Source organism: Microcaecilia unicolor, chromosome 3 (genome assembly GCF_901765095.1).
Source record: "Microcaecilia unicolor chromosome 3, aMicUni1.1, whole genome shotgun sequence".
NCBI lineage: Eukaryota > Metazoa > Chordata > Amphibia > Gymnophiona > Siphonopidae > Microcaecilia > Microcaecilia unicolor.
The window spans coordinates 331,928,035-331,953,786 of NC_044033.1; the positions used below are offsets into that span (position 1 = coordinate 331,928,035).

The 25,752-nt window shown below is 42.5% G+C and overlaps 1 protein-coding gene across 1 annotated transcript in view; it reads right to left on the reverse strand.

The window, feature by feature from the left end:
* Nucleotides 1–1,076: 1,076 nt before the first annotated feature.
* Nucleotides 1,077–25,752, reverse strand: part of EZR (ezrin) — a 178,147-nt gene continuing 153,471 nt past the window's right edge. Inside the window, exons 10-14 of the mRNA XM_030198425.1 lie at nt 22,102–22,232; nt 11,900–12,060; nt 10,461–10,553; nt 10,034–10,285; nt 1,077–2,105 (exon numbers count right to left, since the gene is read on the reverse strand). Of these exons, the coding sequence (XP_030054285.1) occupies nt 1,941–2,105; nt 10,034–10,285; nt 10,461–10,553; nt 11,900–12,060; nt 22,102–22,232 (802 nt within the window). The 3' untranslated portion in view covers nt 1,077–1,940. The remainder of the gene's footprint in view (nt 2,106–10,033; nt 10,286–10,460; nt 10,554–11,899; nt 12,061–22,101; nt 22,233–25,752) is intronic.

A 25,752-nucleotide genomic window follows, 5' to 3' on the forward strand; every position in this document is an offset into this window, starting at 1 on the left:
CGAAAAGAAAGGAAACTTAAAAGGGGGACAAAAGTAAAAAAACTGTGTGATCTTTTTTTTTTTTTAAACTGAAAATTGAAATAAAATAAAGCGAAAGGCAAAAAACTTGCAAAGACTCCTTCCTGGGCCTGAGAGGAGCACACAAAAACTCTACCGCACCTCAACGCGGAAAAAAGAAAACTGAGGAGGCACTTTCACGCGACGGGCAGGAAGTCGTCCGCCCATGTGCGGTGCGCACGGTTCACGTGCCAGAAGGCTCTGGCAAAACTTTTTATTTTTGCTGGTGAAAAATTTGCCATTTCCTGGGCCGACGCGGACGTTGACCCACATGTGAGAACAAGCAGCCTGCTTGTCCTCAGAGAATTAACCATTATATGCTTCACAAACAGACATTTATGTACTACTGCCTAAAGATCTACTTTTTTTTGATTGTGCAAATAATTTATTGAGCTCTAGTATAAATCTTCCTTCTTTACAAAACAAACAGAGCACTGCACTAACACCGGCATGTAGCTGTCTCCAAAGGTATCCAACATAACATGCAATTAAATGTACATCATATTTTGTATTCTTGCAGATTTTTTTTATTTATATACCGGTAAGTATGTTACAATGAACACTGATATGGGTGTTCATCTCTAAAAGTATAAAGCAGCATAAAAGTGTACCACTGTGGAGCACAGTCCAACAACATCTTCACATGCTCACCAAACAATTTTCAAATACTTTTGAGGGAAAAAAAAAAGTAGTCCATACCTACCTAACAGATAAAATATAAAACGTTGATAAACATTTTTTTAACAGTCCCTTCATGCTTGGAGTCTGATATTTTAAGCAAAATTTATGTAATAAAACTAGAACATTTCATTAGAAAAAAAGCCCTATATGCAAGCAAAGGGGAAAATCAAAATATTTATCTTTACAAATAGATGTCTTATAAGTAACTGATTTCATACATTAACTCCGGCAGCATGTTAGACTAATATATTGTCTGAGCAAATTTACTTTACATACAAAGAGTTTCTTTTTTCAATATTAATCTATAAAAGATAACAAAATATACAAAAGAACCTTTCTTTTTTGCTAGGTTAGTAATCCATTTTTGCTATTAGGACAGTTCTACAAATCTCCATCTGATCAGTGATTACACTAGATTATTAACATCTCCGGTTCTGGTTGTGCAACACAGTACTTTCTTCTTTAAATTACACAATGTGACTCTCGAGTGACAGTCTCTTGCCAACAACAACAAAAAAAAAAAAAATCCCAGCTTTTCTGTTACTGAAAAGTAATTCTTAATTCTTTAACATGTATCCCTTAAAATATACAAAATAAAATTTGATCTTAATTTCATTAGAGGAAGATTAACGCAAAATACCATCCATTTTCTACTTGAATAGCACACTAATCAGAAGCTGTACAAAGCTTTTACTAGAGTATTCCCCCACAAAGCCTTGCATTAATTTGATTCATGAACGTGATTTATTGAATCACCTACCAGCATAACCAAATAAGCTTGAACTTTGTTAAGCAGAAATGTGAAGTATTAAAACAAAATAATGCCAAGAAGCAAAACTAGAAATGAGAAATATTTAGGGCCAGATGTACAAAGCATTTTTCCCCACTGACACACAGTGGGAACTCTTAACACCTTTCACCCCTTAATCTTAGAATTAAATAAGATCCTTTTTGGCACTAATACAGCAATATATAATATTAATTTGACAAACTTTAGTGTGTGGGGGGGGGGGGGGGGAGGGAAGGAAAACAGAACTGTCAGAGTCCTTGTATTATTTTGTAACAGAAGTGGGGGTGGAAAGCAGGGAGTAAAACTTGAATAAAAATTTAAAAACTCCCCAAACTCATCAACACAATGACCCTGCAGAAAGTCAACATTTTAAGATCTGCCTTTGTCCTTTCTTCTTGCTTGCACTGAGTATTTACATTGCTTCAAATTCATCAATTCTCTGTTTGGTGTTGCCCTGTCGAATCTGCCTTAGGGTCTTGTACTTATCACGGCCCTGCCGCATATTCTCTGTGTGCAGGACATCGTTATGGGTCTTTTTCGTTTCATCTCGAGCATGAGATAGCTCAGAACTCAAAGCCTGTAATATTAACAAACAGACAGATTGCTGCTTAGGTACATGAAATGCATCTGAGATTATTTTGTATATATAGCATACATTTAAGAAACCCACACATAAAAAAATGCAATTGCTCTCAGACTAACTCCATAGTTAGGATATCCTCAATGACCGTGCAAAAGGTAAGTCTGCAAACAGTGAAGATTCAGTGCATGCAAATTTAACTTATGCATATTCACTGTGAATATCCAAAAAACCCAACTGACCACAAAGTCACCAGAATAGAGGTTTAGCATGCCCCTATTGTTTTTACACAGCAGCAGTAAATAATTCCTGAAATGCATCAGTTTACAGCCTACTTGTTATAAACATGGACATGTCTGACTTCCGGTCATGCGGTGAGCGAGGCGGCAGCAGCGGCTCGAGGCTCCGGGATCCCCCGCTCCAGAACGGCATAATAACTGCTTAAAAAAGGCGAACGAGCCCCTCCAGACAGCCCCCCTTGCGCCCCAGACCGCATGGAAAAATACTTAGGTAAATCACCTACTGAGATGGCGCAAAAATCCAGCGCGAAGACACGGGGCAAGGTAGCGTGTGGAGAAAACAAAATGGCGGATGGTGCGCCGCAACCGGCCTCAATATTTACAGACCAACAGCTGGAACAAATAACGGCGGCGGTGATCCGCGCCCTGAATCCCCGTTGGGACGCTTTGTCAAAGAATTTGGAATCCATACAAGTCGGGCTGGACGGCTTAGAAACGAGAACCGGCGATTTGGAAGTGAGAGTCTCCGCGCTGGAAGACGATTCCCGCGCACAGGGCCCGGATATTGCGCAACTGCAAAAACAACTTGCAGAACAGGCCGAAAAGCCAGAAGACCTGGAAAACCGCTCCCGGCGCAATAACATCAGGATCGTAGGGATCCCAGAGCGAGTGCCAGAGCGGAACCTGACTGACTGGTTAGAGACGTGGCTATCGAAAGAGCTGGCGCTAACAGATTCCATGGGCATTATAACCATCGAACGGGCACACAGAGTGGGAAGAAAAATGGAGAACTCACAGCGCCCGAGAACAGTTGTGGCAAAAATCTTAAACTTTCGACAAAGTAGAGATTCTCAGAGGGTTCCGCTTAAAGAGAGACAATTTGCGCTTTGAAGGTCACCAAATAATGATATTTCAAGATTACTCACAGAGGGTTCAAGAGCAAAGGCGAGCATTCCATCCGGTTTGCTCTGACCTGGCCAACAACAAGGTAAAATTTGCACTCATGTACCCGGCACACTTGAAGATAATGCACCAAGAAAAGTGGCATCACTTCCAATCAGTGGCGGAGTCTCGGGCTTTTGTGACAGAAAATAAACTAAACAGCGGGACCTAGATGGACTGTCCGGAGGGCAAGAATATTTGGTGATGTATGTAATGTTATGCCTGTAAAGTACTAAGCTGGGATAACTTGGAGCGGGGGGCCCCTCGCCGATCAAGGGAGTCCTATTCCGTGAGTATGCTTACGGAGCAGAGGGAGCAAAGAGGGGAGAAGGGGAAAGGGAAGGGGAATGAGGGGGGAGGGATAGAAGTTATAACGGGGAAGCAAATTAGGGAAGATAAAGGGGATTTGGGGAGCAAATGGTACACAGTAAGAGGGAGTCAAATTAGGTGCGAAAGACTGAGGCGGTGGGAGCAGAACAAAAATACACCCAGGCAATGCTTATACAAATTCACAGTGCAAAAATTTGGTGGAGACAGGGGTAGATGGCCAAGACAGATAAATGGGACATGCTTGTTTGGAAAGCATAAACGAACTATGAGATGCCTGCAAGGTTAATTACTTGGAATGTGGGAGGCATAAGCTCCCCCATAAAGAGGGCAAAAATATTGACAGCCTTAAAGAGGCATAAAGCTGACATAGCATGCCTGCAGGAAACAAGACTTACAGACCTAGAACATGCTAAATTACAAAGGCTTTGGGTGGGAGAGTGTTATGCGGCTTCTCCGCAGGGACGGGGAGGGGGCGTGGCAGTCCTCTTTCGTAAAGGCTTACAATACAAGGCTAAGTTGTTGGCCAAAGGGGAACAAGGGAATTACATTGTAATACAAATATGGTTACAGGGCATTGAATTTATTCTGGTTGGAATTTATGGACCTAACCTCTGTGATCCAAAATTCTATAATACAATAATAGGCCAATGTCTTAAATACCAACCTAAGCAGATAGTGGTGATGGGGGACCTTAATATGGTTGCAGACCCAGAACAAGATAGCACTAATCCCACATCCCTTCATTATACAGGTCAGCGAATGCAAGAATTTGATAAACTCTCCCAAACCCTGGGGTTAATCGATGCCTGGAGAACATTACATCCAGGGGAGAGAGATTATACCCATAGGTCTAGAGCACATGGAACCTTATCTCGGTTGGATTATATTTTAATAGACCGAAAAATGTTCCACCTGGTAAAGGCTGCAACCATAGGTCCAGAGGAGATATCGGATCAAGCATTGGTCTGGGTGGACTTGGTCATGCCAGTAGATGACACGGGGGGCCGGGGTTGGAGGTTCCCAACATATTTATACACGGACCCCAATTTCAAAGCTCACATAAATGCCAAATGGGAAGATTACGCTTTGAATAATGATATACATGCACACGCACAACCAACGCTATTTTGGTCCGCCTCAAAAGCAGTGCTACGGGGGGAGGTAATTGCATACTCTAGCTTGAAAAGGAAGAAAAGGGCACAAGGTATTTTACTGCTTGAAGAGAAGGTGAAGAAGGCCAAACGCGCATACATACAACGCCCTACTCAAGACTCCCTAGACACACTGAGGGCTGCCCAGATAGCGCTTAATACGCTGTTGCATGACCAAGAAAATAAATCTTCACTTTATTATAAATATAAATTGCAAAGATTTGGTAACCGCTCAGGGCGTTTACTGACGCGGGTTATAAAAAACTGGGGTGGTCCCAGAACGGTGGCAGCCCTAAAGGATAAAAATGGCAACATAACAGGCAGGAAAGAGATAGGGAAGCTATTCACTGATTATTTCTCAAGTCTTTACTCTGTGGAACATGGGCCGCTGGGTAATCAACTTTCAGAATACCTAGCCAAGGCAGGGTTAGATGGAATCCCCCCGGCAGGCCTAGAATCATTGAACAGCCCTCTCACCTTGATAGAGATCCAGACAGTTGTGAAATCCCTAAAACAACACACTGCCCCAGGGCCAGATGGTTTCACGGGGGAATATTATAAAATGCTGCCCCCGGGTGCGTTGTTGTCCTTGTTGGAGTTCTACGAAGAAGTTATACAGGAGGGAACCTTCCCCAAATTTATGAATACTGCACATATTACATTACTACCAAAGCCCGGAAAACCACCTGAGGAAGTGAGCTCATATAGGCCCATATCCCTGCTCAATTTAGATGTGAAAATACTCGCGAAAGTGCTGGCAGAGAGGCTGGCTCGGTGGCTTCCCGTCCTTATAGGTCCTGAGCAAGTAGGGTTCGTCAGACGCAGACAAGCAACTCATAATGTTAGGAAATTATTAGTGGCAATGGCGTCGTGTTTGGAGACTAGAGACTCGGCCATGGTGATCAGCTTGGATGCCGAAAAAGCTTTTGACCAGGTGCGCTGGGATTGGTTATTCCAAACACTGGGTCATATGGGAATACAGGGATGGTTCATAAAAGCAGTAGAAACCCTGTATCGTGACCCAGAGGCAAGGGTGATAGTGAATGGGATGAGTGAGGCAACATTTCCTATTTGGAAAGGTACGAGACAGGGTTGTCCTTTATCCCCCCTTTTATTTGTAATTGCATTGGAGCCTCTGCTCAGGACACTAAAACATACCAAAGAAATAGAGGGAATTAAAATTGCAGGCCAAGAAATAAAAGTCTTGGCGTATGCCGATGACTTACTGTTAACATTGACTAACCCAGATCACTCCTTAGATAAATTATTAGACAACATAGTCAAATATGGTCAGCTATCAGGCTTTAAACTAAATATAGGCAAATCGCAAGTCCTCGCCTTAGGGCCTAAAACCCGAACACTCACGGAACGCAGACTACCATTGCAATTGGCAGAAAGAGAGCTCAAATATTTAGGGGTGTATATTTCCTCTGATCTCACGAATCTGTATGAGTATAATGTCCGTCGGCTACTTAAGGGAACGGAGGGTAGACTGCGGGCATGGGGCCCCTTACCTCTCTCATTGGGGGGAAGAATTGCATTGTATAATATGATGGTAATACCCCAATGGTTATACGTACTTCAAACTTTACCATTGTATTTGAAAAGGGCAGATGAAAGGCAATTAAACGCCATGCTTCAACGTTTTCTGTGGAGGGGGAAAAGAGCACGTCTCCCCATAGAAACACTACAGATCCCAGTAGAATATGGGGGGTTGGGGCTCCTTAGCCTTAGGTTCCTAAATGTGGCTTGTGGCATGAGACATGTTAACGATTGGTTTAGACAAACACAGGAATACTCTAATACAGAGCTAGAGCATAGATTGACATTAGGGGTACACTTCAGTAATTATCTGCATGTCACTGGGGCAAGAATACCCAAGTTGTTAAAACCAACTCAGATAATACTTGTAGCCAGGGCAGCGTGGAGGTGGATATGCAGAATGCACAAATTCTCCACAAAAACCACCCCATATTTGCCGATCTGTGGTAATGTAGCATTTCCCCCAGGGCAAATGTACTCAGTCTTTCGCAGATGGGATAAGAAAGGAATAAAATATTTATTACAGGTAGTTACAGAGGAGGGCCGAATGAAACCATTTTCAGACTTACAGGCAGAATTTGCCCTGCCGGACAGGGATGCATTTTATTATGGACAACTACACCACTATGTATCATCCTTACCGTGGGAAGACTTGGCAGAAGACGTTCAGAAGGAACTGTCAACAGCCTTTTTGTTGGAGGCTCAGAACAAAGTGTCTCCTTTCATCACAGACACATAAGGGACACAATGCCGGAACTAGACTATGGGAAACTAGTAAACTCCTGGCAACAAGACTTAAATTTCATCATATCATTGGAAACCATCAAATCATACATTTTGTCTATTAGAAGTAGATCGGCCTGGCCAGCACATTGGGAGCAGCAATATAAATTTGTGCTTCGACTCTATATTCCACCAAGACGGGCCTTTCATATGGGACTCTCCCCTTGGGGAGCATGTTTGAAATGTGGATTTGGTGGGGCAACACTAGGCCACATGTTTTGGTCGTGTGAAGGCATATGCAAGTTTTGGAAATCCTTGGTGCAATATGTTTCTAAATTATGGAAGAGCAGATGGAAATGTGAACCGGCATTACTTTTTGGACAACCAAAGTTGGGACATCCGACCCCAAAAGGATACAAAATTTTCATTAACAAAGTAGTAATTGTGGCGCGGCAAGTTATCTTGCAGGAATGGTTGACATATAAATACCCCACATTGTTGCAGTGGCGGATACAAATGATGAGGTTGTTACTTTTAGAACGTATTGGAATAAAAGACATGGACACGAGCGCAGGAGAAGAATTACAACTGGTGTGGTCACCTTTTTGGAACACCATGACTCCCGCAGCCAGAAGTCACTTATTGAACTTATAAAATCACCCGAACTGTTGGACTACAAGGACATTGAGGGAAGGAATTACGGGGGGGGGGGGGGGGGGGGGGGGGGGGGGAGGAGGGGGGGGGGAAGAGTAGAGGGATGGGGGGAGGGTAGAGGGAGGGTAACGGGAAGGGAAAGGTGACCTGTTGATGGAACAATTAGCAGTTGACAAATGTTAATGTTGTAGAATGTGTTTATTATTATAGTTGAAGCATGTAGATGAATGTCTTACAGAAATGCTCATTAATAATACTTTGAAACATAAGAAAAGGAGGGTGGGGGGGAGGGGGGTACTATTCGGGAGAAAAGAGAAAAGAATGTAGACAATCTGACAAAGAATTGACAATTTGTTGTATTGGTTGAAGTGCTATGAGTGTACATTTGGCGTTAATAAAGAGATTTAAACATAAAAAAACATGGACATGTCTATACATTTCTGGCTACAAAAAAAATGTTCCATTTGTAAGCTGTCATTACAAATGCTAGAATTAATATATATACCATGAGGCTCATTTTCAAAACAGAAAAAAGTCCAAAAAAAGCAGCATTTGGGATTTTTTCTGCCAAAATTGCTGTTTTTAAAACCCATTTTAAAGACGTTTTTCTATGCAGTTCGTCTGTAGTATATCCAAATCACAAGAGGGCACGTTGGGGGTGGGATTTGGGCATTCCTAATACGGACGTTTTTCTGCCATAATAAAAAAAACAAACATCAAGGGTTACAATTAAGAATTTTTAGTCTAGACCTGTTTTTATCATGACTAAGTCACAAAAAGGTGCTGCAAATGACCAGATGACCACTGGAGGGATTAAGGCATGACCCCCCCCCCCCCTATTCCCCCAGTGGACACCGACCCCCTCCAACCCCCCCAAAAATGTGAAAAATAGTACATATCAGCTTCTATGACAGCTTCAGATGTTATGACCAGTCCTATTAGGATAGGAAGCAGGTGCCTGGAATAGCCTAGTGGTTGGTGCAGTGCACTGTAGAGAAGGGGACCCAGGCCCATATCCCAGTCTAACTAGTACACTTGTGGTAGAACATGTGAGCCCTCCAAAACTCACCAAAAACCTACTGTAACTACATATAGGTGACAGCTGCAGGTATAAGGGCTACTGTAGAGGTGTACACTTGGGTACAATAGGTTTTTGGTGGGCTCACCATACAATATAAAAGGGTAATGGTGAGCGTATGTACCTGGGACCTTTTATGTGACGTTCACTGTAGTGTCCCCTCTGCTCTGCTGGGATGTCTGTGTGGCCAGTCTACTAAGAATGCTAGCTCTTCCTACATCCCAATGGCTTGATTCTGTTTGTTTTTCATTTGGACTTTTTTTTTTTTTTTTTAGAAAATGGTCCAAAAAGAATGCACTCTGCCGGATTCTATATAGCATGCCTAGAGATCTGTCTGTGCCAAAAACCAGGCATGTTTTTTTTAACAGTGCATGTAACTTAATTGGCTTAAGCTAATCAGCGTTGATAACAGCACTTAATAAGCATTAATGAGCACTAGTTGGCAATAATTAGAATTTACGCACATAATTCGCTAAACATTCTGTAATGAAATGCCTAAATTCTAATGTGCAAAGTTCAAAAGGGATGTGGCTATTGTCGGGGAAATGGGTGTTTCAAGGGCATTTCAAAATTTGTGTGTGTACTTATACAATATGGACCAGTGCGCATAAATCTGTAAGCACGAATTTACATCCCGTTGGTGTAAATGGACATGCATAGTTTTAGGCACTGGAATATCAACTAATATTTTATTTTTGTTACATTTGTACCCCACGCTCATGGCAGGCTCATTGCGGCTTACATATACAGGTACTTATTTGTACCTGGGGCAATGGAGGGTTAAGTGACTTGCCCAGAGTCACAAGGAGCTGCCTGTGCCTGAAGTGGGAATCGAACTCAGTTCCCCAGGACCAGAGTCCACCACCCTAACCACTAGGCCACTCCTCCACTCTCAAAAACCATTGTCATACTCACATTCATAGAGGCTTTTCTTACTTCAAAAATTAAAGGAGCAAGTATGACAATGTTTTTTGATATGTTATCATACTTTCTGATTTCTTTTGTAGATTACTGGCTCCTTTGCACTAATATGTATCTAGAGGATAATATTTTAGCAAGATTTGGCTGATTTATATATTTCATTATAGACTTTTTAAGGTTTTTGCTGTTATTTATTTTACTTATTGTACTTCCTGATTGTCCAGTTTCTTGGTTTTTGTTATCTGCATAGAACCGCAAGGTCAACTGTGGAATAGAAATTTTATTGTTATGTTATCTCAATGTCTAGCAACATTTTGAGACCTGGTTGCCCATTATTTTTCTTACCATTAGTTGTTTTTGTACACGTTCATTCTTCTCTGCCTCTGTAATACGTGTCTCTTCCTTACGGTCATCCAAGATGCCTTCATTTGTGAAGTCTGCACTATACATGCTGTATTCCATGCCATCCTCATGCATGTTCTCAGTAACATATTCTCTTACTGGTTCACAAATAGGTGGTGGTGGTGGGGGAGGTGCCGTCATGATTATCTGTAGCTCCTCTCTAGCTTTTAGCAGGTCATCCTGAGCTTCCCTGGCCTTCAGAGAGGCAAACATGACAATTAGTTAAGATCTGAAAATATTTTTAGCTACTACAACATTTAACAAGAGATGAAGCATCAGGCTAGTAATAGAAAGATCCCAAATTCAGTGACAGATTACAAAACTCATGCTTCAACAACTCTCCCCTGTGAAAAAGTGGAAGTAAACTCACTCTGTGTTGCCACTCGCCAGCCTCATCCTCTTTGCGCTTCTTTGCCTCTTCCAAAAGTGAAATTCTGGCAGTATATTCTGCAAGTTCACCTGCCTGTCATAAAAGAAATGAGGAAACTGGATTTCAAAGCTTCTGGACAATTTTCAAAAGAACAGTGACACCCATCAGATGGTAACCTCTCTCGGGAGAGGACAGAGTAATCACCCAACCCTAGGTTCCATGCCTGTATGGCAGAGGTCAATGAATTTCAGTCCAAAAGAACATGGAAGCAGGATCTGAAACAATTCTAGCATAACTTGAGCTTAAAAAAAACCCAAACATTCATTGGCAAGGAATGGAGGATAATTCTTTCCTGTATTTCATAATTTAAATAAAATATTTCACAGCAGCATGTTTTGTACTAAATGTGAAAAGATGCTATCAGACATAAAACACCGGGTGCATGCAGCATAAACATCCTTTTTAGTAAAATAGCAATGGGTTCAAAGCTGGCTTTAGAAACAAAAACGTGTATTACCCTGATGCTGTCAGAGCCCAGTTTCCCTTGCCAGTTTGGCATGGGGGTGTGGGGATAAAACCACTGGAGGATTAAGGCAGCAACCTCCCCAATTTCTCCAGTGAAGTGCTTCTCAATAAGTAGCTGTTTATCAAATCCCTGAACATGCTTGGTAGCAGGTGTAACTCCTGACATTGATCTTTTAGCACATCGACATTTAGTCCCCCCCTTCTGAAATGAGGAATAAACATGTATTTACCTGTCACACCCCTGTCCCATCCAAAACATGCCCAGATCTCACCCCTTGCCATTTGCAGGCACTTGGGTTTGATATGTGCATATCTTGCCTTTGTAAAATGGGGGACCTAGATGTTGATGCAAGATAATCATTTAAATTCCAGTTTATGCATGTCTCAAATGCGAATAAGTTTGTAAAATGAGGGGCATAATGTTCTAGAATAAATGTTCTCATTTAAAAGAGCAATAACAAATCTGAATTGGACAAAAGGATCTTGCAGATGTTTGAATTTTCTACTGCATTATCTTAAAATGTAAGTTATTCAAGCACTTTCACAGCTGCTATGACTATGGTATAATTTAACTTATTGGTTTGATTAAAATTTACTATAAGTTTGGTTAAACACAACTGCGGCACACATATGATGCTGTTGACCTTAAAACTGTGAAATAACTGATTTTTTTTGTATTATTTTTATTTGTATTACCAAAGGCCAGTTTGGCATGAAATTTAATTTATAATCTGCATATCTGATGGTGATCTCCAAGCTCCATCAAAAAAGAATTTTCCTCCTTGCATGATACAATAAAAGTCGTCTAACTCGTGGCCTCCTGCATATAGTGAAAATATTGTCGGTGAACAAGTGAGGCAGCATGTCAATCACAGGCTGCAACCAAATGTCACCTGATGGGTGACGGCTCCTACCAGCTGTTCTTGGCTCTTGATCTGGTCAGCAGTTTGTCTCTCCAGTTTTTCTTTGGCTTCAAGAGCAGCTAGGCGTTCAGATTCCAGCCGTTCAGCTTCTTGCTGGGCTCGTTTCCTCTCATCCTCCAACTGTAGAGCTTTTTGGACCTGTTCTGAGAGTTCTAAGTGGGAAAAAAAATGATATAGTTGCTCTACTGTACATACTAATAATGCAGACTGCCAATAAAGAAATGCTTGTAACTTTATAAAGCATTACATTACCTGTGTAACAAAATAGTGTTTTGGCTCACTGAATGGAATTCACTTAAAAAGCTACTAAAATTATTGTGTGGAATGAATACGATAAAACCCCCCATTTTTTGAGACCCTGGGAAAGCATCTAATTGCCTTAAACGTAAATCACTAAACTTCCAAACAATTAACATCTAGAATCAAAAGACCAATAAACCAAAAAAAGATAAATATATTTAAATATACATATATGTACTGATCCCATCCCAACACATCTATTCTCTGCCTCCAGAACATTTATACATTATATTACACAAAAGTAGATTCTGTTTATCAAGTAGTGCATACATTTGTGCATGAACATAGCTACCATGGGGGGGTGGGGGGGAGTGGGAGAATGACGGCAGGCCCCTTCAATGCTCCCAAAAAGGATACTGTAGTTGGTGAGGACCCCCAAGGCCCCCAGCTGAAAATTTCAAAGCAATACTAACAGAGAGTCATGAGAGCTGTCCCTCTGCTCCCCACTCCTCTTTTCACTGCTGTCAGCAACTGTGCATATGTGTTGAAACATTGGGAACGGTCCCACTGATTATCTTGAGATCATAAATGGGATATGCTACCCGTGAGGCTTGACTACACATACAGTTCTTCACAGCACAGCAGCTAACAGTAGTGGGCAACAGAGGGTGGTATCCCGATGCTTGGTTGATATATAGACTTGAGGCAGATGTAAGCAGTGAGCACAGAGGAAGGTGAAATTATGGCTTGCTTGATCATTTTCTTTCCTTTAACCACAGCAGATGAATTCAGAGACTTGTGGGTTGTGACCATCTACCAGCAGGTGGAGATAAGAGAGCACTGAACTCAGTCTTATAGGACTGTATGCTCCTTGGTTAGTCAGTATTTCTCATAACAAAACAGAAGGAATAAAGAGATAAAGAAGCATAAATAGATCCCCTTCCTCACAGAGGAGAAACATGAACAGTAGAAAACAGTAAAAAAAAAACAAAAAAAAAAAACTAACTCCAAATATAAGCCATAACCCTAAAACAAAGAAAAGAACAAACAATGAGAACAGAACACTGAAGAAAGGTAGGGTTCTGGATTCATCTGCTGCATTTAAATGAAAGAAAATCAGGTAAGCCCCAATTTCTCCTCCCTTAGCACCTGCAGCAGATGAAGCCAGAAACTTGTGAGATGTAGCCAAGCAGTCATTACGTAGGATGGGAATCCGAAACTCCCACGGAGAAAACCAGCCCAAAGAAGAGTCTGCTTGAGTCACAACATCCAAAAATAATACTTTGAAAAAGTATGTAGTGAGGACCAAGTAGCTACTTTGCATACGTCTTCGAGGGAGAAAACTTGCAATTCCACCCAAGTCGTCACTATGGCCCTAGCAGAATGTGCTCGCAGAGAAGCCAAGCCAGTAGCTGCTGCTGAAAGAAGGTATGCAGAGGCAATAGCCTCCTTATTCATAAGTACATATAAGATTTTCTCCGATTTGTTTTAAATTTACTACATTGTAGCTTCATCGCATGCCCCCTAGTCCTAGTATTTGTGGAAAGCGTAAACAGATGCTTCACATCTTCCCCTTCCTATCCACTCATTATTTTATAGACCTCTATCACATCTCCCCTCAGCCACCTTTTCTCCAAGCTGAAGAGCCCTAGCCGCTTTAGCCTTTCCTCATAGGGAAGTCGTTCTATCCCCTTTACCATTTTCGTCGCCCTTCTCTGCACCTTTTCTAATTCCACTATATCTTTTTTGAGATGCGGCAACCAGAATTGAACACAATATTCGAGGTGTGGTCGCACCATGGAGTGATACAAACGCATTATAACATCCTCATTTTTGTTTTCCATTCCTTTCCTAATAATACCTAACATTCTATTTGCTTTCTTAGCTGCAGCGGCAAACTGAGCAGAAGGTTTCAACGTATCAACGACAACACCTAGATCCCTTTCTTGGTCCGTGACTCCTAACATGGAACTTTGCATGACATAGCTATAATTCGGGTTCCTCTTTCCCACATGCATCACTTTGCACTTACATTAAACGTCATCTGCCATTTAGATGCCCAGTCTCCCAGTCTCGTAAGGTCCTCTTGTAATTTTTCACAATCCTCCCGCGATTTAACAACTTTGAATAACTTTGGGTAGTCAGCAAATTTAATTACCTCACTAATTACTCCCATCTCTAGGTCATTTATAAATATGTTAAAAAGCAGCGGCCCCAGCACAGACCCCTGGGGAACCCCACTACCCTTCTCCATTGAGAATACTGACCATTTAACCCTACTCTCTGTTTTCTATCTTTTAACCAGTTTTTAATCCACAATAGAACACTACCTCCTATCTCATGACTCTCCAATTTCCTCTGGAGTCTTTCATGAGGTACTTTGTCAAACGCCTTCTGAAAATCCAGATACACAATATCAACCGGCTCCCCTTTATCCACATGTTTGTTCACCCCTTCAAAGAAATGTAGTAGATTGGTGAGGCAAGATTTCCCTTCACCAAATCCATGTTGACTTCGACTCACTAATCCATGCTTTTGAATATGCTCTGTAATTTTGTTCTTAATAATAGTCTCTACCATTTTGCCTGGCACCGATGTCAGACTCACCGGTCTATAATTTCCCGGATCTCCTCTGGAACCTTTTTAAAAAATTGGCGTTACATTGGCCACCCTCCAATCTTCCAGTACCACGCTCGATTTTAAGGATAAATTACATATTACTAACAATAGCTCCGCAAGCTCATTTTTCAGTTCTATCAGTACTCTGGGATGAATACCATCTGGTCCAGGAGATTTGCTACTCTTCAGTTTGTAGAACTACCCCATTACATCCTCCAGGTTTACAGAGAATTCATTAAGTTTCTCTGACTCGTCAGCTTCGAATACCACTTCTGGCACCGGTATCCCACCCAAATCTTCCTCGGTGAAGACCGAACCAAAGAATTCATTTAATCTCTCTGCTACGCTTTGTCTTCCCTGATAGCCCCTTTTACTCCTCGGTCATCTAGCGGTCCAATTGATTCTTTTGCCGGCTTCCTGCTTTTAATATACCTAATTTTTACTATGTGTTTTTGCCTCCAACGCAATCTTTTTTTTCGAAGTCCCTCTTAGCCTTCCTTATCAGCGCTTTGCATTTGATTTGACATTCCTTATGCTGTTTCTTATTATTTTCAGTCGGTTCCTTCTTCCATTTTCTGAAGTATTTTCTTTTAGCTCTAATAGCTTCCTTCACCTCACTTTTTAACCACGCCGGCTGTCGTTTGGTCTTCTGTCCTCCTTTTTTAATACGTAGAATATACTTGGCCTGGGCTTCCAGGATGCTTGACTTTGTTTTCTTATTTTTTAAGAACTTTTATTCGTTCAGCCAGTGTTAAAGTCTTACAGTTGCGCGATGACGACTCCAGTGTACACTCTAACAACTTTCTTTCGCTTATTCTGCCTGTGGTAGTTAACTAACGAGATTTCAAATTTACTGCCCCTTTGTCACGTGCCATTCGGCTTCCATATTCTGTGCGTGCGCTTATGCTGCATCTTTCCTGCAGAGGCGCGGTCTTAAACCATGTATATAAGCAAATCTTCACTTATCAGTGGTGCGCTAAACCGAAGTTTGTCCCTATAGAAATTGATGGTGCCAAAAACGGGACCGAAGTATGGCATGCAGTTAAACAGAGCATGCGCTTATCTGACGTGCACTTAAATGGAGTGCACTGTACTGGAGAAGTACTTGACAAACATCAACACAAAGGAGCAAGCAAAAATGTTTCTTGTAATCCTCTTCCTTACAAGAGGGCAGAAAAAGAGGCTATTTAAGATGAAAGGCTGAAGCCACCTTGGGGAAAGAAAAAAGGAACTGTAAGAATAGTCACCCCTGAGTATGAGAAATGAATCGCTGCAAGACAACACCTGTGACTCAAACTCTCCAAGCTGAGGCAACAGCTTACTAGAAAGACAGATTTGAGAGTAAGATCTCTGAAAGTAGTCTGCTTCAGAGGTTCAAAGGGAGCCTTCTGCGTAGCCTATAGAGCCATGTTAAGGTTCCACTCAGGATGAAGACAATGAAGAAAGGGTCTAACGACTAGCCTCTTTCAAGAAAAGAACCACACCTCGATTAGAAGTCAATGAAGAATTCAGAATCTGACCCTGATAACAGGCAAGAGCCACTACTTGAACCTTTAAAGAGTTGTAAGCAAGTCCTTTCTTAAGACCATCCTGCAAGAAGGCTAATATGTGTGGCAAAAAGAGGCCTGAAATGGAAATGCCTGTTCAGAGAACTATGCTTCAAAAACCCACCAGACCCGAGTACATGGATCTGAAGTTGCGCACTTTCTTGCCTAAAGTAAAGTTGCAATGATACTCTCAGCATATCCTTTCCATCTCAATTTTGACCTCTCGAGCCAGTGTGTAAGACCAAAGCGGGAAGGATCCTCCATCTGAATGGGATCCTGATGGAGGAGTCCTTGATTCAGAGGAAGGCAAAGAGGTTTGTCCACCAGAAGACAAATCAAGTCCGCACAGCATGGCCTCCTGGGCCACTCTGGAGCAATCAGAATGACCAATCCCTGACTAAGGAGCCATGCTGGAAAGTGTACAGCAACAGCTCCTATTCTGCTGGGTCCAGCTGGAAAGTGTCCAGGGACAGCTCCTATTCTGCTGGGTCCAGGGAGTTCCTGCTGAGGAAGTCTACTTGCACATTGAGAGTTCCCATTACGTGGATGGCTGAAAGCTACTGTAAATGCTCTTCCACCCAGTGAAATAGAAGACGTGCTTCTGCTGCCAGAGGAAGACTGCGAGTGCCGCCCTGCCTGTTGATGAAAGCCACTACCGTCATGCTGCCTGAGAGAACCCAAATCGGTATGCCCTCCAGGAGCTCCAGAAGATTGATCTGCCACAGCAATCCATATGGTTCTATAGACCTTGAACAGGGTTGTTGAAGACAGTGGGATGTCCAATCTGTCAGGCTGGCATCTCTGACTATGACTATCCAAAGAGGGGAGACTGCCAGTGACATACCTTGGAGGAGATTGTTCGGTTGAAGCCACCACGACATACTGCGCTTGCCAGAGGCGCCCACGAGACACAAATTGTAATCCTGAGAAACTGGTGACCAACAGGATAAGAGAGACTGCTGAAGCGGACACATATGAGATCTGACACAAGGCACCACCTCCAAGGTTGCCATATAGAGCTGAGCATCTGAACATAATCCAAGCTCGGGAATTTGGAATTCACAACAACTGGCAAACTTGTTCTTGAAGTTGGTGTCCTCTCTCTTCTGGTAAAAACACCTTGCCCCAGGTCATGTCAGGTCAAACTCCCATATATTCCAAAGTCTGTGTTGGGACCAGATGACTCTTGTACAGATTGATAATCCACCTAGGGACTGCAAAAGTGCACTGACCCTGGAAGTGACTTGGCCACTCTCCTGCTCCAACGAGGCCCTGATCAGCCAGTTGTCCAAGTAGGGATGCAACCTGATTTCCTCTTTTCTCAGGAAGGCTCTCTCAGGAAGGCGGCAACCACTACTATAAACCTTGGAAAAGGTGTGGGCACCATAGCTAACTCAAATGGCATCGCTTAAAACTGAAAATGTTGCCCCAGAATTGCAATGCAAAGAAAACGGTGCGGAGGCCAAATAGGAATATGCAAGCAAGCCTCCTTATCATTTATTGTTTAATATACTGCTTCAAAAAGAAATGGCATATATCAAAGCAGTTTACAATTACAATAAAAGTAAAACAGAAAGCAATTCTATTTGTTCAATAGGAAAAAACCAGGCAAACAGATGACATCTAAACCTAACTAAAACAACCATTCTCCAAACAGCATAGTGATTGACATTTGTCCATCAACTGATTCTCAACCATTCACACAAGCAGCAGTGCTCATACCTCAGACAGTCTCGCCTGCCACAGGGCTCGGTGCTAGATACTAATCCTCAAAGGGCAGCTGAAAGAGATATGACTTAGGACTTCTCAAGCTGGAGATATTGTAGAAGGGAGTTCTGTAAGGCAGGAGAGAGGGGAGAAAAAAAAAGGCTGAAGATCGATTTGATTCCCACCTTGCTTTAGGATGGATGGGGAGGACTAGGCGATTGTCTGTTAGTGACCTAAGAGTTCTAGTAGGCGTATAGGGAGTGACAAGAGAAGCTAGATAAGAGGGAAGAGCAGTAGTAAGGATCTTGTGTGTCAACGTGAGCACTTGGAATTTGACCCTGTACTTGACAGGAAGCAAATGGAGATACTTGAGAGGAGTAACGTGGTCAAAAAGGGTTGCATGACAAATGCGGGCAGCGCTATTTTGTAGAGTCTAAAGACGTTTAAGGTTGGCTTTGGTGATACCTGCATAGGCAATATTACAATAGTCATAGCAAGAGTTAACATAGGCATAGACCATTGAACAGAGTGAGTTGACGTCAATGGTATATTATGGACTAACAGACGAAGAAAGAAGAAACCAGTTTTTAGCACCTGTGAAACCTGGGGGGGGGGGGGGGGGGGGGGGGGTAAAGGAGAGGGCTGAGTCAATAATAATCCCAAGAAACAGTGTCAATTTGTCTGTCAAACAGAGTGGGTTTGGTCAATGGATATGATGGTGATCCTGTAATCCAACTAGCCACTGTCTTTTCTCGGTTCAGGGTAAGAAAATGTTCCTTAAGCCACTTCACAACATCTCTCAGACAGTCTTGAAGTAGTTGAAGGTTTATAGTGGTTGGATCAGTGTAGTGAAGAGGAAATCATCAGCATAGGAGCAAGCACTGATTCCAAATGCCTGGTTTAACAAAACTAACGGACTAACAAACATTAAAAAGAGGAGTGGGGAGAGGTTTTGAGGGATTGTTGTTACTGGTGTGTTATTTGTTGCTTTCATTCACATTTTTCATTGTAATATAACAATAAATATGGCTTTTGAATAATAAAAGAGACAAAACAGATCCTGGAGAACCCCGCACATGAGGAGGAACTGGAAGAAGACTGGACCACCCTAAACGAATGCTGTCCTAAGGAGGTGTTCCAGAGCCATCAAATACTCCCCCGACTGCACCGCTGCCAGGACTAATCACATTTCCATGCGGAAATACTGGACTCTTAGGAATCTGTATGCTATCTTGAGGACCAGCACCAGATGGTAGGACCCTCTTTTCTTTGGTACAGTGCAATAAATGGAATAATGCCCTTGCCCTTGTTGGTGATCTATCAATGGAACTACCACTTTGAGCTTCTGACAGGAGTGCAGGGTGGATAGAACTGTCATGCTCTGCATGGGGTCTCCAAGAAAAAAATTCTGTGATGAGACAGGAGACTTCTTGTAGCCTTTTATGATAATTTTGAGGACTCACTGGTCCATAATGATGCTGGTTTACTTGTAAAAGTGGGACAGCCATCCCCCTAATCTGTGTGCCGAGGAGTAGACCAGGAATTAGTATTTGTTTTACAAATCAGTTACTGATATTTTGCATTTTATATTTGGTTTTATTGTTAGATATATGTATTGAATGTATTAATCTGTTATCATTATATTTAATTTTTAATTTGATATACTAATTTTTATTTAATAATTTTCAGGATTATTTATGGTTTTTCTGTTGTAGTGATTAACATTTGTGTACTTTTGTATTACCCCTAATTGTGTGTCATTTGTTGGTGCATGCCCATCTTTATGCTCGTTATTTTTTGATTTAAGATCTGATTTGGTTTTTAAACTAGTGGTTTTCTAAGTTTACTGCCCCCTTATAAAACCACTTCCTGACAACACACGTCTAGTCTGTAATACTTAGAAAAGGAATGCAAGGAAGGCCAAGTTACTGCCTTACAAATGTCCCCAGGTGGCACCAAAAATCTCTCCGCCCAAGAAGCTGCTTGCACCATAGTGGAGTGGGCCTTGACCCCCTCCAGGACAGATTTCTTGACAAGCAGAAGCTATCATTTCCTTAAGCCACCTAGAAATAGTGGGCTTAGAAGCCGCCAAACCTTTACGAGAACCTCCAATAAGCACAAACAGGCAGTCCAAGCACCGGAAATCCTCCGTAACCTTAAGACAGTGCTTAAGAGCCCTCTTAATATCCAGAGTTCGTAACTTCCTCTGGTCTTTCATATCTGAGAAGAGCCCAGGACTGGTAGAACCACCAACTGGGAAAGATGAAAATGTGAAACCACTTTAGGAAGAAACGAATGCACTGGACACAAAACCATTCGCTCCCTAGAAAATTCCAAAAAAAGGAGATCTGCAGGAGAAGGCTTGTTTACTCAGATACTCGCCTAGCCGAAGCAATGGCTACCAGAAATACCATTTTGAGTGTTAAATCCTTAAGGGAACAGGAAGACAACGGTTCAAACGGAGGCCTCATGAGGGCCAACAGCACCAAGTTGAGATCCCAAGACAGAAAGAGGGCCCTAGCTGGAGGACGACCCCCTTAAAAAAAAACGAGACACATCCAGTGACTTACCCTGCACTCGACCCCGAAAGCAGGACTATGCTGCAACCTGCACCTGAAGAGAAGCGAAAGCCAAGCCTTTATCAAATCCGAGCATCTCCACCAAAGAAGCATGGAGATGAGAGATGTCTCGGTCCGCGCACCACGCCTCAAAAATTCACCAAGTTCTAACATAATTCAGAGACATTGACCGACAATGTGACCGAAGCATGGGTAGAAGTCACCCGAGAAGAGTAACCCCTCTTCCTCAAACAAGCTCGTTCAAGAGCCAGGCCCGTAAGATAAAATTCTAGCCTGGTCTAGATGAGGAATTGGACCCTGGACTAGAAGGTCGCCCTGATCTGGAAGATGGAGAGGGGGAGCGGACAGAAGACGCTTAAGGTCTGCAAGGCCAAATCGGAGCCACGAGAATCACTGTGTGCCTCGATCTTCTGAATGAGCCGTCCCAAGAGAGGCCACAGAGGAAACACATAGAAAAGACCGGGAGGCCACTGCTGCAGAACAGCATCTATTTCTTCTGCCTTGAAATCCCTTCTGCGACTGAAGAAGCAGGAGACAACTTTGCGTTGAGGCTTGCGGCGAAAAGATCCACGAGGGGAAATCCACACTGATCCACTATCAGTTGAAAAGCCTGCGGACTTAGGGACCAAGGATCAAGGGTGTGACAGCTGAGAAAATCTGCCCAGATTTTCTCCACTCCCACTACATGAGAGGCCGAGATAGCAGTCAGGTGACACTCTGCCCAGGCCATGAACTTCGCAGATTCCTGCTGCAATAGGTGACTTCTTGTCCCCCCATGGCGACTGCCATGAGCCACTGCCTTAGCATTATCCAACAGGACGCAAACTGCCGTGCCTTCCAACAGGGGGCAAAATACCTCCAGAGCCAGCCATTTCGCCTTGGGTTCCAATAGGTTGATTGAAAGGAATGCTTCCTGGGGTGACCAAAGATCATGAGCAAAACTCCCCAAGCAGTGGGCTCCCCAGCCCTCAAGGAGGGAGAAGCGGGCTGCAACCCCTAAAACCATGGACTTAGAAGAGGCTCTCAGTAAACTGTACAAGGCATCCGCCAGTTGCTGGATATGGCCTGGCACTGAATATTGAGTCCTAAATCAGCCTGTGGTGGTCGGAATTTCCATAATCGCTGCCTGCTGAGGGCCGAGTATCAATCTAATGGTTTCCACTAAATTTAGAAGAGGCATTCTCCAGGGAAGAATGTTTTTGGCAGGATTGGAAATTAATGCACATGGCTTACATTTGCATATCTACCCATATTATTTTGCATGAAAAACTGACACACTCAAAAAGCAGGTGCAGAAGTCTGTGCAAGTTTCAAAGGGATGTATGCACACATTTTCCTTTGAAATCTGATGCAGAGTCTGCTTGTTAATTTTGAGATCATCTATGTTCTGATAGTGCGACTTTATTAATATTCTCAAAACTGAAATATGGTTTGAAACTACAGGACTGAGTAACTGGAAGAACAATTGAAGAAAAAAACGTTAAACAAATACTTGGTTTACCTCTCTGTGCTCTCTTTGTCTGTTGCTCATACTCCTGCAACCTTATCATCAGTTCCTCTTTCTCCCTTATCATCAACTCCTTCTCTTTCTCAACAGCCTCTCTTTTCTTCTTCTCATTCTCCAACAGTTGCCTAACATAAAAGAAAAACTGTGGTAAAATACCAGCAGGAAAGCAGACTAACAAAAATATTCAATTTACTGTATGTGAAAAAAAAATAGATTTTCTAAGATTGATGGGCATGATCAAGATTGTCTAGACGTCATGTTAAATGAAAAAACATGAATTTCTTAGAATATTATTTTCTAAGATGACAAAAGGGCAGAATACAGGTAAAAACTTTAAAGAGATGTCAAGAAAAGTTACATACATGCACACATTTACATTAATTTTTTAACACCTACAAATGTAATATAGCAGTCTACTGTACTTTGCAGCATTTACAATTCTATGCTGTTTCTATATTATACATAATCCATTAAAATATACATAAGCTTTTCTCCTTTTTCTGCCTTGTAAAAACACTATTTATATCCTTACACATGTCTGGATTTGGAGCTTCCAGGACCCTATAAACACAATCCAGTTTAATCTGGAGCTCTTCAGGGGAACTGCTTTCCTCCACCAGGAGATCCATAGATATAGTTTCACCACAATCTAATAAGAGTATATTCCCGTTTCAAGGACTCCTCTGAATTGCAAATGCACTTGCAAGCCCTATATTCTGTATCCTCCACTTTGTCCCACAGCTTGCTGTTACTTAGTGATATCCAACACCTACCATTGTAGCTGCATCATGACTTCCAGCTGCTTCTCTGTACAGGATTTGACCTCCTCCAGTTCTCCTCAGGTCAGAAATTTCAGTGCACAGCTCCTCCTAGAATGATGCTAGACTACTTCTAAGATCTTTAAATCAAGAAGCTCCTGATGTAAAACCAGATCATCTATCTGCTGTTTCAACTGGCTCATGATTAATGCCCTCCTCCTCAAGGTCATTCCTCCCATCACCCTCAATGACATTATAGCATGCTCATATCACAGCTGGGATCTACTCAAGTACACCAACTTGCACAGGTGTTTTTAATTTTTTTTTTTGCAGCAATTAGAATGTTTCCACTGCTGCTCAGAACACCTCTATCTACTGATAACGTCAATCAGGGGTTTGGGATTCTCTTGCTGTCTCAAGCCAAGCACAGCTCAAGCGACTATCTTGGACCATAATGCCAGTTCCTGCATTTGTGTTTTGTTTTGAGCAGAAATGCTCTATTTTATTTTATTCCATCCTCTTTCTAAATAAGGATCTTTTGTGTTTAATCCATTGTTTGAATTCCGTCACTGTTTTTATCCCTACCACTTCCACTGGGAAGGCAATCCAAGAGGTCACCATCCTTTCCATGAAAAAAAAAAAATATCACCTGATGTTACTTTTAAATGTGCCTCTTTTTGGCTTTATTTCACGTCATTTGGTTCTATAGTTTTCCCATCTTCAGAAAAACTGTTCATGAATACCTTTCATGTATTTAAACATCTGTATCTTATTTCCCTGTCCCTCCTCTCTAGGGTACAATATTCAGGTTTTCATCTTATACGTCACTTTTCTCTCAACCTTAGTGAAATACATCCTCAAACTGTTCTCCATGAAGCCTTATTAATACCTGCACAGGGGAAGTATCGCTTCCTTCTTTCTGCCGGTTATGCCCTGCTCTATGAAGCCTAGCACCCTTCTGGCTTTGGCTATTGCTTTGTCGTATTGTTTCACCACTTTCTGTCACCCCAAGGTCTTTCTCCTGGTTTGTAGACATCAGCCTCTCACCCCTATCACATACAGCTCCTTAGGATTTTATACCCCAAGAGCATCACTCTGAACTTATTTATTTTATTTTTATTTCCACTGCTTGATATACTACAAGGAATCCATAAGGCAACATGCAGTTAACAATTTTAAACAAAAAAAGATAATCAGGGGAGGAGACAAGAGGGAGGGAGACTAGGTCAAGGAGTAGAAGAACTCAATGAACAGATGAGTTTTGAGTAGTGTTTTGAACTATGGATAGGAAGGTTCCATACAGATGTGAGAGGGTTGAACCAAGGTAGCTGGAGCTGGTCTCACGAGAAATAGTTAAACGGAAGGCAGGGAGGGACTGTAAGTAGATAAGCAGTGAAAAAATGGAGGGAACATGTTGACGCATAAGGAATAAGGAGAGAGTTGAGCTATGCTGGAGCAGAAAGGAGATGTGTTTTGAAGACCAGGCAGAGGGTTCTGAATTTAATGTGGGCTGATACCGGAAGCCAGTATTCCAAATGGGGGGGGGGGGGGGGGGGGATGTGGTCAAAGTGGTGAGCAGAGTGAAGGACTTTAATGGAAGTGGACTGGATGAGTTGAAGATATTTGCATGAACCAAGAGGCAGATCAGAGTATAAGGAATTGCAATAATCAATGTAAGAAATATAGGGAGAAGGGTACGAATAATTACTGAGAAAACAAAGTTTCTCTTGGTTGACAACAAACCAGATCTCAGTTTGAGCTCTTTCATGCTTATCATTTTAAATATGAACTTTCATCAGTAATCAAGATTTTGGGAATTTTTCTTGACCTAAACTATCATTGGAATTTCAGATTAATTGTTTGATCAGAAAAGCTTTCTGCCTGATGAGAAAGCTGCATCATATATTACTACTATTTAACATTTCTAAAGCGCTACTAGGGTTACGCCGCGCTGTACAATTTAACATAAAGGACAGTCCCTGCTCAAAGAGCTTATAATCTAAAGGACAAGTGAACAGTCAGTCCGATAGGGGTAGTCAAATTGGGGCAATCTGGATTTCCTGAGAGGTGAGAGTTAGGTGCCGAAGGCAGCATTGAAGAGGTGGGCTTTGAGCAAGGACTTGAAGATGGGCAGGAAGGAGGCTTGGCGTAGGGGCTCAGGAAGGTTGTTCCAGGCATAGGGTGAGGCGAGGCAGAATGAGCGGAGCCTGGAGTTGGCGGTGGTGGAGAAGGGTACCGAGAGGAGGGATTTGTCCTGTGAACAGAGGTTTCGGGCTGGAATGTAAGGGGAGATGAGGGTAGAGAGGTAGTGAGGGGCAGCAGACTGAGTGCATCTGTAGGTAAGGAGGAGAAGCTTGAACTGAATGCAGTATCTGATTGGAAGCGAGTGAAGTGACCCAAGGAGAGGGGTGATATGAGTAGATTGGTTCTGGCGGAATATAAGACATGCAGCAGAGTTCTGGACGGATTGAAGGGGGGATAGATGGCTAAGTGGGAGGCCGGTGAGGAGTAGGTTGCAGTAGTCAAGGCGCGAGGTAATGAGAGCGTGGACGAGGGTTCGGGTGGTGTGTTCAGAGAGGAAAGGGCGAATTTTGCTGATGTTGAAGAGGAAGAAGCGACAGGTCTTGGCTATCTGCTGGATATGCGTGGAGAAGGAGAGGGAGGAGTCGAAGATTACTCCGAGGTTGCGGGCAGATGAGACGGGGAGGATGAGGGTGTTATCAACTGAGATGGAAAGTGGAGGAAGAGGAGAAGCGAGATTTGGTGGAAAGACGATGAGCTCGGTCTTGGACATGTTCAGTTTCAGGTGGCAGTTGGACATCCAGGCAGCAAAGGCCGATATCTTTGCCTGGGTCTCCGCGGTGATGTTTGGTGTGGAGAGATACAG